Genomic DNA, 16,629 nt, shown 5'->3' on the forward strand with positions numbered 1-16,629 from the left:
TTCCGAAGTGAGTTTCGAGGAAGCGCACTTCCGACCTATCTATGAAGCTTCCAGTAACTCTGGTTTCAACATGGGTCAGGATGCAAGTTATGCATAAACATGCTCAACACCGTCTTGTTGGTTCATTATTCTGTTATTGTTTGCACTGATTATCTGAATTTGAAAGATGCTTTAAGCTCAAAACTAATAGAAATAATCATTCTTGGAAGTTTGTGGTTGCTGTGGCTGTTTTTTTGACAAATCTGTAAAGCTTCACTGTGTAATGGTACACTTATATCTATGTTTTGTTTGCCAGCTTAAGTTTCAAGGAGCGGGTGATTCTATAGTTGTTCAACAAGGTTGTCTATGAAAAGGAGACAAAAGAGCACTAGTCTCAGAACTTGGATGGTATTTAGAATAAGACTATTTATTATGAACACAACAGGGATAAAATACAAAGTCAAGCTGGGTTGAGAATTGAAAAAGTTGCGTCCTCACAACTAAAGACTTGACAGTCGGTAACCTTCTTAATCCTGAAACTATCATATGGAAAGAGTTTTTTTGAGAGGCCATCATAATGCCTTTGTGATTCTGTTGCAACCTAACCTTAATTTCTATACGACTGGTCAGTGTAATCAAATACATCGAATATGGAAGATGTCAAAAGTAAGTTTTGTAAGAAAAGACCAAGTTATGCGACATAATCTCCAAAATTTCTTTGCTTTAGGTACTGTTGAATTTTTCAAGATCCCTCTATCAATCTGAACCATAAGCATCCATTGGGCTGTATAACAAAACCTATTTTCAGAGGAAATAGGCGCATCTGGCAGCCATTTCCAATCTTTGAATGTATCTGTATGATTCTACTTGATTGTCTTTCGAGACATTGAACAACAAGAGAGATAAATGATGGAAAGATTGATCTTGATTGCAAACAAATGAGCCTGTCCAACTTGTGTCACCAATAGGCTCTGCTTTGTCCTTGTTCATCATGGGTAAAAGGATTGAATGCAGTGATCCTGACCCAAAAGTAAAAGCTATTAATGTAGAGAAGGTGGAACTGGCACAGGCAAGAATCACTGAGTGGGGGAGGGACTTTACCATCTGACATGAATGTGTAATCTATGTGTATATCAAACTTTGAATATTTCATAGTTTATATGCTCTGGGACATTTCAGAAATGCATCAGAAAGATGCTACATCAAAGGGACACTCCAAATTACCCTCATGCCCTGTCCCCCTGCGTACAATTCTTAATAGAAAATTACACAAGAATGGCATGTCTGGGCGCACGTTACATAGCCAAGATGTCATGATATCATCATGTAATATCTTTTCATACCAACTCAATAATCGTTATGAAGTTCTTCACAAAATGATCTTTACATGTGAAATGTATCTGAGACAAAATTAACTATCTCCTAATATCATCTTGCACATTGGTGCATGTTAATCTGACATTTGTCAATTCAGGGTCATGCCCTTATATATATTTTCTCTTCAACTCTCTTTCTATATGTGATCTACCCTATTTTTTAGATTTTCCCCCCTCACTCTTGTTTTCTTTTAGGACTTGATGACTAGCATTACCGTGACCCACTGGATTCTCTGTTTTTTCAATTTATCTTATAATATCAGTTATTGAAGTTGTACCATGGCGGGTTTTCTTGTAATTTCTGAGGTTTGATTATATGCCTTTATGCTGTCTCACAATATGAAAGTCTGAAACTGCATTGTTGTTCGCAAGCACACTGGGTATGCTGGAGATATGATGTTTGCTTCCCAATTGTGTGCAAGTTTTTGTATCCTAGCTCATTATTTTGGTGTGTCTTCAAGTGCCTATTTCTTAGTAGCTTGCAATTTTCCATGTGATTATTATCTTTGTTGATCAGGAAGCTGCATTTATATAATGGGCGATGGAAAAATAATTTGAAAACAAAGATGAAAACCAGCCATTAAATCTTGTATATAACTTGTGAACTACTGTTCTATTTCGTTATTTTTATCCTAATGATATGATTTTGTGGTCCCAGGTAATTTCTTTAGGATACGAAGTGCCTTTGCATTTGGTGCTAAGAAGCTAGCCAGGTTACTGGAGTGTCCCAAGGAGAACCTTATTGCGGAGGTCAATCAATTCTTCATGAACACTTGGGACAGGCATGGCTGCAGGCACCGTCCAGATGCCCCTGGTCCAGATCTTTGGCAGTTGAAGCCTCCTAATACAGAGCCAACAAATGGATCTGATAATTTCAGAAACCGCTCAGCAAAGAAAAAAGGGGATAATCATGGTGTTATAGAGATTGGTCATGCTTCTCTCTCTAACGGTGCTCCGAACATCTATGGTGCCTCATCAGAAAATGTGCCAAGGACAAACAATATTTCTGGAGTTTATCGCAGCTTGAGTCAGAAAAGTTATGGTAATCAACTTGTAAATGCTGAGAAGACCCATAAAGTTTTGAAGCCATATTGCCCTCCTAATAACCAAGAAGCCCAAACCAGGCATCAGTTTGCAAGGACACGATCTAGCCCAGAACTTACTGAGACATCTAGTGAGGCATCAACCAGAGGAAGACGGGGTAGCAAGGCATTGGATATTGGAAGGAACCATTATATCACTGCAAGGCCTGGATACAACAATAGAAGAAAGAACATGCCCTCTGAAACTTTCGTTGGTCACCATGGTCTGCATGCTTCTTCCGATGATCCTTTGTCACTCAGGCACAACTCTTCACAGCAAAGTTTAGATGCTAGTGCTGCCACTAATATGCCAGGTGGCCTGAATAGTAATGCTGATGATGATGGGAGCGAGGCCCATCAAGACTTGCAACAGGAAGAGCAAGATCTGGTTAACATGATCGCAGCTACTAGAGCACATGGATTTCCTGGACCCATGAGTCTAGCGTCTTCACACATACCTGTTCCATTACAACCATCTCTCTTGGGCTATGCACAGAGAAATCTAGGAGGGGTGATGCCTACTAATCTCTCCTTGATTGACCCTGCTTGGGGATCTGGCATTCCATTCCCACCTGGTCTTGTTTCTTCTCCATTGTCACATTATTTTTCTGGGCTTGCATTGGCTTCCAGTTCAGAGGAGATCATTGACTCTAGTAATGAAAATTCCACTTTGACTGAATCAAACCAGGATGACAGTGATGCTGCAATCTGGACTGAAAATGGAAATGCCTCCTCTAGTGAGTTGGAATTTGTATCATCTCCACGGTTGAATGGTACTTCCGTGAGAGGTCAGCATCAGAAATTTCAAAACAGCCGAGACAGTGATATCTATGCACCAGAAAAGTCTGCAAGCATGAGACCTTTATCTGTAAATGAGGCGAATTCGTCAAAGCTTCCCAAGTCTGCCAGAGATAAGTGGGGAAGAAAAATGGCTCCAGGAGGGCTCCCCACTACACCTGACAAATCCAAGGCTGGTTGGCAATATGAGAATGATGTGCCAACAGTAGTGGATGAAGCAGGTGATAAGGATCGGCATATGACATCCTTGAGGAATGGGGGCTCTGCTTCTGCAGTCCCTCCTCCGTTGCCTGTTGGCTATGAAGCAGGTTCCAGTGGATCAGATCCCATGATTCCTGGACCAATGCTTGTAGGTTCTGGCTCTCGGCAGATTACATTCTATCCTACAGGACCTCCGGTTCCTTTTTTGGCGATTCCAGTCTACAATTTCCCACCTGATGTAGGGAACTCTACTGAATCACCTAGACACTTTGACAGAGATGATAGTTTGCTGGAGAACGGTCACACAAACGTATCTGAACATAGTGTTGCCACTTCCAGTTTTGATGCTTCAGAGAATCTGGAGCAGTCTGGGGATTTTTTGAACCCAAGTTCTGTGGATATTCCAGCTATGGAGCCAAGGGATGAGCTCAATGTAGATATTCTAAACAGTGATTTCGAAAGCCACTGGCATAACCTACAGTTTGGGCGGATATGTCAGAGTCCTCGTACACCAATAATTTATTCACCACAATTGGTTGTGCCACCTGTTTACCTACAGGGTCATTTTCCTTGGGATGGACCGGGAAGACCATTATCAGCAGCAAACATGGGTCTTTTTACACAGGTCATGGGTTATGGACCACGTTTTATGCCTGTTACTCCTCTGCAACCAGGTTCCAGCAGACCTGCTGGAGTTTATCAACGCTATGGTGAAGAGGTGCCAAGATATCGGAGTGGCACAGGCACTTATTTACCAAATCCCGTAAGTTCCATGCTTCTTTTTGATGGTTGGTCCTCATATATGTGTAATCAGATGTCCAGCGACAAAATGTGAATCCACGAGCTTCAAGAGCATGATCACAAGGAACAAGTGCACTCACATAAGCCACTAAGGGCTCACACACATAGGCCACTAAGGCACCAAAGGGAAATCACAAAAGAGCACTCACAAGAATTAGAAAATATTATTTTTATTAATGAAACAAATGCACAAAAATGCATACATAAGAAGGGATGAGAGGCCCCATTATATACAAGAAGAAACCCCAACTAGCTGTTAGGCTAGTCTAACTAACGGCTAGTAGACCTAGCTACAGTCAATAAAAATTAAAAATAAGAAACTAGAAAAATATTTACATAAGAAAAAGATATACAAGAATATATATATATATATATATATATATATATATATATTATGTGTGAACCTTTCAGTTGTGACACCAGTTCTACTTGCTAAATCTGCCTGGCTCCTAGAAGTTGAAAGACTTTTGAAGGGCTAAGCATTTCAATATTTGGTTTTGCCATTTTGGTCTTTTTTCTGCTTTTCTTAATCAGAGGTTGTTTTGTGAACGTGTGAACCCTGAAATCTTATTTTGGGATGCCTACCCTTGCTATCCAAAATGATTGACTTAACCCATATACTGAAGTTCTTTGTTTTCTTCTAAATACAAAGTCTTTACGAGCTTGAAATATGCATGAGGGATCAAAGCTGAATTCTGGAATGTATTGTTCTTTGAGTTAGGTGCTTTTGCCTAAAACTTGTGCTTTATATGGATAAAAAAAGTTTGGGTTTATAAAATGAAAAAATGATTATGAAGAGTATCTTTCAATATTTTGAATATTGTCATTGTTATAGGAGTCAAATGTTAGTCTATAATGTGAAATGATATTGGTCAAGCTGCTGACTAGGATTCATGAGATATGGCAACCCTTGGGGTGCTGTTGCTGAATGATGAAAAGTAAAACAGTTGGCCACTTTTATAATTTTTTTTCACTTGTTATGGATATCCTGTGGACCTATGTCACATGGATACAGTAATATGGCCATTTTTTTGAAGTTTTCCAGTATAATTAATAAATAAGGGGATACAGTACAGAAGTGAAAATGGGATATCCATTAGACATAGCTTGTGGGTCAGAACGAGAATATTTCTGTCATCTTCCTTCATACTGAGTTGAGTTGGTCTATATTTGTTACTCCTATTCAGCATGTTTTTTTTTCACTTGTAGACTATTTGAAAATTTTAAGTCAACCTTTTGTTAGTCATGCACTTTTTTCCTTTTTCTTTTGACTCAGCAGATTTTCTGAATGATTTGTAATCCTTTCAGAGATCATGTGCAATTGATGTTGCTTTGTCATAATGATCTTTAAGAAAGTTACTAATGCATTGCGGTCAATTTTGGTTCTTTAGGTTTATTTGTTTCAATATTTAGTAATGGTATCCTTTGGAAAATAAAAAATTGATTCTTTTCCTTATTTTTTGTGGAAAATAAAGAATAAATTGCTGAATTTTATTTTTCATTTCCATCTTATATCTTTCCAGACAATTTGAGAGTTTTTCATCATCTTTGTATTGATTATTTTCCTTTTGGAATTTACTTTGCACAAAATTAGTGATTTTTCCCTATCAAGCTGATTGGTTAAGGGTGATGCCAGGAGTTCAATATCATTGTAGTCAATAAACTTTTGAAGGCTTCCCACCCCTAGAAAAAATTTCTAGTTTGAGGGTCTGCCTAACCCCAGCTTGCCTATAAAAAAAAAAAGCTGATTGGTTAAGACCAGTCTATGTTCCAAATATTTGTTGTCAAGTGCCTCTTGGACAAAACACTCTAGTTGGTTTTGGTGATTCAATCGTGGGGGATTTTCCAGCGTAGTTCATGGAAAATGATTGCCTAACTACAAAGTCAGGTTGAGGAAACATGCCAACCATGTTTTACTGCCACCTATAAAGTTGTAATGTAGTTTTGCCAATAGTCAATACAATCTTTTTGATCTCTTGATTGTCACTTGGCATTTGCACGTGTGGTTGGAGCATGACGTTTTGATTCACTCTTATACCTTTACTCTTTCATGAGGACATTTTCTTCTATGCTCCATAATTTAAAGCTGATTTATGTTCTAGGGGCAATGATGCAACTTTTTAAAAAAGTATTTTTAAAAGAAGTTTTTCAATGAAAATCATTTGTCTAAACCGTGTATCAAATTTCAATTTTCGGCTCACACTAGTGGTGAAGTCCGGGTCAAACATAAAGAACGTGTTTAACAACTTTTGTACTCCACACAATTACAATCTTTATTGTCTTAAATAAAAATAATTAAATAAATAAAATGTACTACCTTCTACAGCGGGCTCAAAAAAGAAAGAGGCTTTGTTACAATAAAACTTAAAATAAATGATCCTCTGGTCCTAAAAAAATAAAAATAAAAAAAAGTAAAATTGTAGGGCTTCTTTTCCTCATGATCTAGCCTTCTCGTAAAACATGCATGGCTCTTCTCTATCGCGCTTTATTTTCAAAGTGAACCCATCTGCAAAACACCCTAAACACAAAACAAAAGTGCACACACAACTGGATTCCTAGAATAACAAATGTTAGTTTGCAGGGAAAACTATCAGAGTTACAAAAATTTTAGGAAATAAACTAATTACCTTTGGTACTTAAGAAATTAAAATCTAACCTATGATGCAATCTAATTACTAAAAGAATGAAGAGAAGAATTCAACACGTTACACGTGGAAAACAGAAATCAATCAGAAATTAATCCCAACCCGTGGGTCAGCTAAGCGTTAACCTAACCTACACACCAATGCCTATCAGATTCAGTCTGATTCACTTTCGACAACAATCAACAGGCTGGCAGTCACACAGATCTACTGCTAAGCAGGATTGGCCTTAGTCAAGCTAGACCCAGCGAGGATAAGCACGACTAGATGCTAAAAATATTTCCTGCTGAGTGAATGAAACTAACAAGCACTGCACGAAAACGCAAGCAGATTTGAGAATCAATCAGATATGCAAACCACAAAGATATTGCGACCAGACTTAAGAAGTTGCGCAGCTTTGGCAGATCCGGTCGTCTTCGGTCCAGCTCGGCTTGCCTAATTTGCGTAACCCTCAACAAAAAAGAAAGAAAGAAATAGCAATGGCCTGGTCCGATCAGATTGACACAAATCGCAGGATGCGTGATCTGATCTCACAAGATCAGCGTTAGACTATCCCTGCCGATCTGATACAAACTGTAAATCCGATCAGATCTGGTCTGCAGTTCGAACCTGGACAGTCGTGACACTTCCTTGGCCGATCAGGCCCCCAAAAAATAATATCTGATCGGATCTGGTAAGATCTGATCGATTTAGATAAACGACGATCAATAGCCTGATGTAAACAAATTATTTTCTGTTTTCCATAAAAAAAAAAACAATTGATCTATGCGTGAATGAAAGTTAATCACTAAGTTTTATTTCAACAGATTTAAACTAAATGACAAAAATAAAGAATCAATCATGGATATTAATTTAATGTGAAATGAGGGAGAAGAAGCGTACCTTCGGTCGCTTCCGACGGAGAGGTTGAGAAGAATAGATGGCCTTTGTCCGATCTTGCACGTGCACTCCGATGAACGGGAAAAGTTGCCGGCAAGAGACGGAGAAAAAAAGAAAGAGGAATAAGGGGGAAGAAAAAAAAAGGGGAGAGCCAGCTGGGATCGAGAGGGAGAGAGCAGAAGAGGGGCATGAATCCCAAGAGGAAGATGCCCCTCACCTCTTAATCGCTCTTATTTATAGACTAAATCTAGGGTTAGAGGGGTTTTAAGAAACTTTTCTAAACACTCTTTATTTTTTTCTAAATTCAAGAAGATTCTATTTTCAAAAGCTATTTTAAAAAAGACGGTTAAGAAAAGATTAATTTTACAAAAACACTCAAATGGGTTCACTTTGTACAAATTTTTTCTCTTTTTGAACTATACTAAATATCATGTCAAAACTCGATTAAACATGGGTATTTAGCCTTGTTTCACATATAATCATGCACATGAAATAGATATAATATGCATAAGGATTATGCATGATCAAATTTTCCCATGTTTATCGTTTGCTAGTCGTCGAGCAAACTAGCCTCTAACAAAAACAAAACAAAACAAAACAAAACATGCAAATAAAAACCTAACTCACTTTCGTAGGAATCACAATTGAATTTAGCATATGCAACAAGCCCTTTAAACCCCTTGGTTACCATAATAGACGAGTAAGGTCTCGTGAGGGTTTGCAGTGATGCTACCCACAAACATCTCTGTCATGTATATATCAAGATTCAAATTCAAGAATCATTAGGCAGTTAACAAATATTTCATGCCATTACACTCTCAAAACATATTTAGAGTTTTTTACATGCCACCACAGAATAAAAGTTTTTTCCTTTACTTTTCTAAATATCGTAATCATTTATGCTTTATTCTTAGAAAATCAAATACACATATGTCATTGCTTATTTATCCTCACTTATATGTTTTCTGCACAGGTTTTCATAATTATGTCTAAGCAGTGAACTTTGTCTTTATGTTCTTGATTTTTTTTTTCATTTTTCAAAATTTTCACACTTTTTTCTTTTTTTTTTCGTTGAACACTATATTAAATTTTCAGGTTTTTGTAACCCGTGTAACGAGCTTTGGGTTAGTGACTCCCAGGCCAGACGATCTTAGGGCACCAAATACAAAGTATCCCTCAGACTTAATTGCTTGAGTCACTAGACCTTCTATTTTTATAGTTTTACGTATAACTTTCTTCTTGTCATATGCAATGTCAACATCTATTAGGCTCTCTATAAAGTCCATATAACGGGCTTTCGGGCCGGTGACTCCCAAACCAGATGGCTTTAGGGCACCAGGTGTAAACACCCCTTAGACTCTACTTGCTCGAACCAAATAGGCCACAGACATTGACTTAGACAAAGAAGTGATTTTCTTCATTATGCTTTTCGACATAGGAATCAAACACTTCAACTTGTGTCTAAGTCCTACTACTAGGGAATAATGAAGACCTCAAACGACTAAACGTATGCTCTTTTCCCTTTTTAAGCTCTTGTTTTTTATGTTATTCATTTGCTTAGTTTTTCAAAAATAAAGCCGTGCGTATTCATACTTGTGATTAAAAAACAATCTCTAACATGCATCTACCATCATTTCTTTAATTTTTGTGGGGCTTAAAAAAATCTCAAAAATGTTTGATTATGTAAATCATTCATGTAAGATTAAAACTCATTCTTTAAAAGCCTATTTTTTATGAATTTTCATCAAGTGTAAATACATGGACAGGAAAAAAAAATTGGATGCACTTAGACCCTCCTCCATGCTTGAATGACACTGTCCTCAGTGGTACTCTTCCATGCTTATATGCAACTAAGTGAATGCACACTAAAAAACAAGACACAAGGGAAGGGATAGATGTCACCTAATCCGCGCTATGGAACCTCACTTGTTAAGGCACTATACTCGCTCCTGAAGAGATTTCACCTGTCTGATTACTTGCAACTCATCACAACTCAAAAAAATGTCATACATACATGATCTGTCATACATGCTCTAAGAACAAAAGAAAGAAAGAAATAAGCAAAAAGAACTATTTGGCAACTAAAATTACAACAACAATATGGGTTGCCTCCCCAAAAGCGCTAAGTTTTACGTCTTCAGCTAGATGGATCTCTAGTTACCCTTCATTGTCCATGAGATCAATGGACTCAAGGTCATGCTCAATCGGGAGGTCTAAGGTATATGATTTCGTCTTCTGCTCTTTCCACTGCATTTCTTCCAGCTCTATTCCTTTAGATCCCGCGACGACTCTTTTTCCTGTTAGGAATGAGCTTAGTCTCCACGTTCGATTGAAAATCATGGTGAATCTCGTGGAGACGATTCTCATATGATGGTGAGCCATAAACCAAATATCTATCCATGCAAGTATCTAACTGCAGATCGGTTTGCTTTCATTTAACGTCTTTCACATGAAAGCATTTGTCATTTTCTGTCGCTCTCATGACAATATAAAATATGTTTATCCATAATCGCTTATTGCCAAAAGAAGCATCCATCTCTCCAGTACGACAATTAATACAAGCATTGGCAGTGGTCAAGAATGGTCTGCTGAGAATGATAGGGGTCCGGTGAGAGACATCAGTGCTTTCCATATCTAGAACAAGAAAATCAAAAGGAAAATAAAAGTCCTCGACCTTGACTAACACATCTTCCAAGATTTCTTGGGGAAGCTTAGTAGACCTGTCGACTAACTATAAGATGGTCGTGGTGGGTTTTATATCCCTAATATCAAAAATATCATACAGAGAACTCGACAATATGTTTACACTGGCCCCAAGATCGAGCAAAGCACACTCGATGGTCATGTTCTCGATGACACAAGAGATGATCGATGCCCTCGGATCCTTAAGTTTAAGTGGAGCTTGTGTAAGGAAATAGAACTTCAAAAGCAACTCCGAAGACAAGCTCACAAAGGATCTCTTAATGAACACAAGAGTTCATTCAATACACTCACAGGAACCACAAAAAAATACTCAAAAGAGTATATACACCAAGAAGGAAAAGAGGATAAATAAATCACTCAAGTGGGGAAAACCCACTCCAAAAATAATACATAATGCATGGGGTATGACCCCATATTTATACATGAAAGGAAGGGGCTAGAAAGAGTCGTTGGACTCTCCAATGACTCTAATAGAGCCGTTGGAGGGTCCAACAGCTCTTACATGCTTTTGCTTTTTGACTTGGTCAAAAAGTAAAAGTCTAAATGATGTCCAAAGTTATTTGGTCAAAAGCATAAGCTTACACTAGTCCAAAAACCAAAAAAATAAAACTAACTAGTTGTCCTAATGTAACTAAACTAGAAAACAAATAAAATATTACATATGATGGGGTATTTACACATGAGATTGTCTATGAGATTACAACTTTTAACACTCCCCCTCAAACTTATGGTTGAACAACCGAAAGTTTGTCCAAAAGAAAGTGGAACCGTAGAGCAACAAGAGGTTTGGTAAAGAAGTCCGTCAGTTGATATTAAAAGAAAACATATGGAAGCTCAATGGTGCCTTGTAGAAATTCCTCACGCACGTAGTGGCAGTCCATTTCGATATGCTTTGTCCGTTCGTGAAATGTTCGATTGCTGACAATGTAAATAAAACTTTTATTGTCACAACATAACCGTGATACTTTTGTGCTCTCAATACCTATATCTTGAAGCAGTCGCCTCAACCAGACTACTTTCATGGTGGTTGTAGCCATGACTCTGTACTCTGCTTCTGTTGATGAAAGAGAGACCTTCTGCTGCTTCTTGCATATCCATGTAATCAATGATTTTTCTAAAAACACACAAAGCCTCGTAGTTGAGTCTCGATCATTTGGATCACCTCCTCAATCTGCATCAACGTAAGCAGTTAGTTTTAATGAGGAAGAAACAAACAAAAAAAGTCCTCTACAAATAGAGGTTTTAAGATATCTAATAATTTACAATACATATCAAGAGCAAATTTTGATTGAGTTAGTAAATAACCTTTAGGAGAATAGACTACTTCAATTCCAAGAAAAAATGTTAAGAAACCCAAGTCACTCATTTCAAAATTGGTCTTGAGAAATTTTTTGATGTCGTCAAATCCTTGTTTATCACTTCCTGTGATAATCATGTCGTCCATATAAAGTAGAAGAATAATAATACCTGCATTAGATTTCTTAATGGACAAAACAGTGTCAGTAAGACAAAATCGAAAATCAAAAGTAAGCATAACTTGATTAAATTTATCATACCAGGCCTTTGGGGCTTATTTAAGTCCATATAAGGCCTTATGTAAACGAAAAGCTTTTCCTTGAGGAATCTTGATGCTAGGGGGTTGTTCCATGTAAACTTCTTCAGCTAAACTACCATTAAGAAACACATTCTTGACATCCATCTGAAAGATATGCCATTTCTTTACAGAGGCAACAACAATTAAAGTTATTACAATGGTCATTCTTGCTACTGGTGTGAAAATCTCATCATAGTCTAATTTCATATTCTTGAGAATATCCTTTAGCCATTAGACGAGTCTTAAATCGTTCCAGGGTGCCATCACTCTTGGTTTTGATTTTATATACCCAGCGACATCCTATAGGTTTCTTCCCTAGTGGAATATCTTGAATAGTCCACGTGTTTGCCTTTTCTAAAGCGCTTAACTCTGCTGACATGGCTTCAACCCATTCGGGATGTTCTTTTGCAATATCATAGTTAGAAGGTTCTATGTAGGAATGTAATAGGGCAATATATGCTTGGTACTTTGGTGAAAAGGACTCATAAGATACAATTTTTTTAGGTACTTTTGACATTCTCGATGATCTTCTAGTTTCCATATGATCTTGTGCTTTAGTATATTTTTCTAGAGCACAAGGTTGCTCCAGATTACTTTGTTCGAAACATTGAATGCATTCTGAGTGAGACAATTCAGTACTTACCACATTTTGATCTTCTTGATCAGCTTCTTCCTCATTTATCTTTGGAACTAGGTCAAGTAGAAAAGAGTATTCATCACCTTCTGTAGAGTTTTTAATTTCAAAAAAACTTTCATTTTTTAAGGATACATTTCGTGACACATATAATTTTCTAGTTTTAAGATCAAGTTATCTATAGCCTTTCTGATCGCTTGCATAACAAAGAAATACACATGAAATAGCACGATGTGAGAGTTTGTCATTTTTGTTAAAAAAAAAAAACATTTACAACCAAATATCCTTAGCCTTGAGTAATCTGGGGTTTGTTTGAAGAGTTTTTCAACAGGTGAAATGTTGTTTAATAAAGATGATGACATTCTATTAATGAGATATACTGCAGTTGGAGCAGCTTCGACCCAATTTTTTTTAGGTACTATATAAGTAATGAGTAGGGTTCTTGTTGTTTCTATGATATGCCTATGTTTTCTTTCTGATAGACCATTTTGTTGAGGGGTATATGAACATGATTTTTGATGTGAGATTCCATGTAATTTTAGGTAATCGTTAAATTCTTTTGATAAAAACTCTTCCCTTAATCAGTGCGAAAGATAGAGATATCATTCTTGAATTGATTCTTGACTAGTTTATGAAATATTTGGAAATGAAAAAATACTTCAGATTTATTTTTGAGAAAGTAAATCCAGGTATGCCTTGTAAAATCATCTACAAAAATGACATAATACGAAAAACTTTCTTCGGACATAATTGGTGCATGACCCCATATATCTAAATGCACTAACTCAAAAGGCCGAGATGAAACAAAATTTCTTTCTTGAAAAGGTAATCTCTTCATTTTTCTCAAGATACATTCTTCACACTTGAATGTTTCAGAATTACAAAAGTTTTCTATATTTGGAAACAGATGAAGCTTGGATATGCTAGGATGACCAAGTCTCCTGTGCCATATATTTAAGTTCATTTTCTGAATATTAAAACAAAAAGTATTTTTGAGAATTTCCAAAAAATCCATGTAGTATAAGCCTCCTCTATGGCTTTCCCCAATCAACTTCTTTGACTGACGATCCTGCACTCGACAATCACGAGAAGAGAAGGAAACATTATATCCATGGTCACATAGTTGAGAAACAAACATGAGATTGAGATTTAATTTGGGAGTATATCTAATTTGTGGAACATGAAATCCTTTTGAATTTTGAGAAACCTTTTCAAAATTCCCTATTGCTTCAATTTCTAGTGATGTTCCATCGACACTAAAAACATTTGATCATTTTGAGTTATGACATTCAGATAATATATCAATATTTGGAGTCACGTGGAAAGAAGCACCTGAATCAAGAAGCCATAGAGTTTTACCTGAATCAGAAGTGCTCACAGAAGAGGCTGCAACTCCCGTAGATGAAGATGCTCCTTTGAGTAGAGGTCCAAGTGCTTCTACCAATTGAGCGAGAGACATACTTCCAATGAAAGTTTTATTCGATTCTTGTGGTGGTCCGACATATGCTGCTTTCTTCTCATAGGGCGTCTTTAATTTTGGACAGTGAGTTTTCACATGTCCAGGTTCACGTCAATAATAGCAAATGATTTTCTTTTTCTCAAAATCATCATTTCCTCTTCCGTAGTTAGGAGGTCTATAAGTCTTTACAAAGTTTTCAGGTTTCGAAACGGCTAGAACTGAGTCGTCATCGCTTTTAGCAATTCTACCTTTTAGTCTATTTTATTCCATACTCAATTCCTCTATTGTATCTTCAATTGATGATACTTTTCCATGATGAAGAAGAATAAACTTAGTGGATTCAAATTCCAGTCTCAATCCACTAATAAACTAAAAGAAATACTCCACATTGATTTGGTTTTGGCGGAGTTCAATATCATGTGGACAATGCTATTTTGGTTCAAGAAGAGCTAATTCTTTCCATAATCCTGACAGGCCATTATAATACTCCCTAATATTCTTGTCACCTTAAACCATATTTCTTACTTTATTTTGAAGGTTACACACATGTGCAATATCTTTAAGAGATTACATTCTTGCTCAAATTTTGTTAAACTTGAGCATTTCTTTATATCAACACTCGAAATAAGCCAAGACATGATCTTGGCATATCCCATACGCCATTATTTTTCTCGTAAGTAGCTATGGCCTTAACTTTTTCTACCTCCGTAAGAGTATTTCCCTTTCTCCTTCAACCTTTGTAAGGATTAGAGTAGGTTCCTCATCGGTTTCATCTACTAATCCCCATAAACCCTTCCCTCATATAAGATCTTCATGATTGAAGCCCATGTGACATAGTTGAAATCATTTAGTTTGATGGGCTTAATGGTGACATTATCATTGTCATCCATTTTACAATTTTTGGTGAAGTAGGTAAGAGTAGAAAGAGAAAAATAAGTGAAAGGATACTCTACCACAAAAGTGAGTAAAAAATACTTCTCCAAGCTTTTTATGCTTCCACATGATCACCCCTTCAAGGAAGATCACTTTCTTGCAGGAAACTTGTGTGGCACGCTTCCCAATGCACCGAAAGAACTTGATCCAACCAAGCTCTGATACCATGTAAGGAAATAGAACTTCAAAAGCAACTCCGAAGTCAAGCTCACAAAGGATCTCTTAATGAGCACAAGAGTTCATTCAATACACTAACAAGAACCACAAAAAAATACTCAAAAGAGTATATACACCAAGAAGGAAAAGAGGATAAATAAATCACTCAAGTGGGGAAAACCCACTCCAAAAAGAATACATAATGCATGGGGTATGACCCCATATTTATACATGAAAGGAAGGGGCTAAAAAGAGTCGTTGTCCTCTCCAACGACTCTAATAGAGCCGTTGGAGGGTCCAACAACTCTTACATGCTTTTGCTTTTTGACTTAGTCAAAAAGCTCAAAAAACAAAAGTCTAAAGGATGTTCAAAGTTATTTGCTTTTTGCTTTTTGACTTGGTCAAAAAGCATAAGCTTACACCAGTCCAAAAACCAAAAAAATAAAACTAACTAGTTGTCCTAATGTAACTAAACTAGAAAACAAATAAAAGCTTACATATGATGGGGTATTTACATATGAGATTGTCTATGAGATTACAACTTTTAACAGCTTGGTGCTGAAACACGGAGCTCACTTGCTCAGTCAGGAAGATCTTTTTGAGAAATGATCTTGATTTTCTCTTCTGCGTGCAAAGTTCTTTAAGAAACTTTACATAAGCAGACACTTGCTGGACGACATTGAGCATGGGAAGGTTTATGTGAACATGCTTCAATATCTCAAGCATCTCTTGCATTTTGGCTCCCTGCTTGCCAAAAAAATTTTGGTTTCTCAAGAGCTTCCTAAAAGGGGGCTCTGGGTATATATGATCCGAAAGGCTTAGGTGGTGGAGCCCTCTCACTTTCTTGGGGTAAATCTACATGGACCGACTGATCACTCTTCTGCCTCTGAAACTCTTCAGTCGTTTTCGTGGTGCCATGAAATTCCTTCCCACTTCTAAGGGTAGTAATAATATGAACCTGCTCATGGTGTGAGTCAGTCATGTGCAAGCCATAATGTATGGGTTCCTTGCCCTTCGGGTTGATGACAGGCTGACTGGGAAGGTTCTCTTCGTGGCGTCTGCTTAAGGCCTTAGCCAACTGTCCCATGTAAGTCTCTAGTTTGGCTATTGATTGCGTGTTGGAGTTGAGGTTGATCTTTATGTCAGAAAAGGCCGCTAAACTGGGAAGAGACCTGTGGGAATGTAGGTTTTGAGTAACATTATGGGAAGTTATCCGGTCTAACCTGTGTCTGGGAAGGAATGGAGGATGGGTCATGTGGATTTGTCCATTTAAAGTTAAGGTGGTTTTGCCATCCCTGGTTATAGGTAGGTGCATATGGATCATGCACCGGTCCGGTGAAACTTTGAGCAATATTCACCTGCTCCTGAACGAATTCAGGATAGAGTGGTGCT

At 37.3% G+C, this 16,629-nt stretch overlaps 1 protein-coding gene across 3 annotated transcripts in view; it reads left to right on the forward strand.

Moving 5' to 3' along the window:
• The window catches only part of LOC149843320 (uncharacterized), a 68,898-nt gene that overhangs the window by 19,201 nt on the left and 33,068 nt on the right, over positions 1 to 16,629 (forward strand). For all 3 annotated transcript variants that reach the window (XM_089999719.1, XM_089999721.1, XM_089999720.1), the window contains one exon: positions 2,014 to 4,199. In XM_089999719.1, the coding sequence (XP_089855845.1) occupies positions 2,014 to 4,199 (2,186 nt within the window). The remainder of the gene's footprint in view (positions 1 to 2,013; positions 4,200 to 16,629) is intronic.

The sequence above is a fragment of the Nuphar pumila genome, chromosome 3 (assembly GCF_984573655.1).
Source record: "Nuphar pumila chromosome 3, dmNupPumi1.hap1.1, whole genome shotgun sequence".
Taxonomy (NCBI): domain Eukaryota; kingdom Viridiplantae; phylum Streptophyta; class Magnoliopsida; order Nymphaeales; family Nymphaeaceae; genus Nuphar; species Nuphar pumila.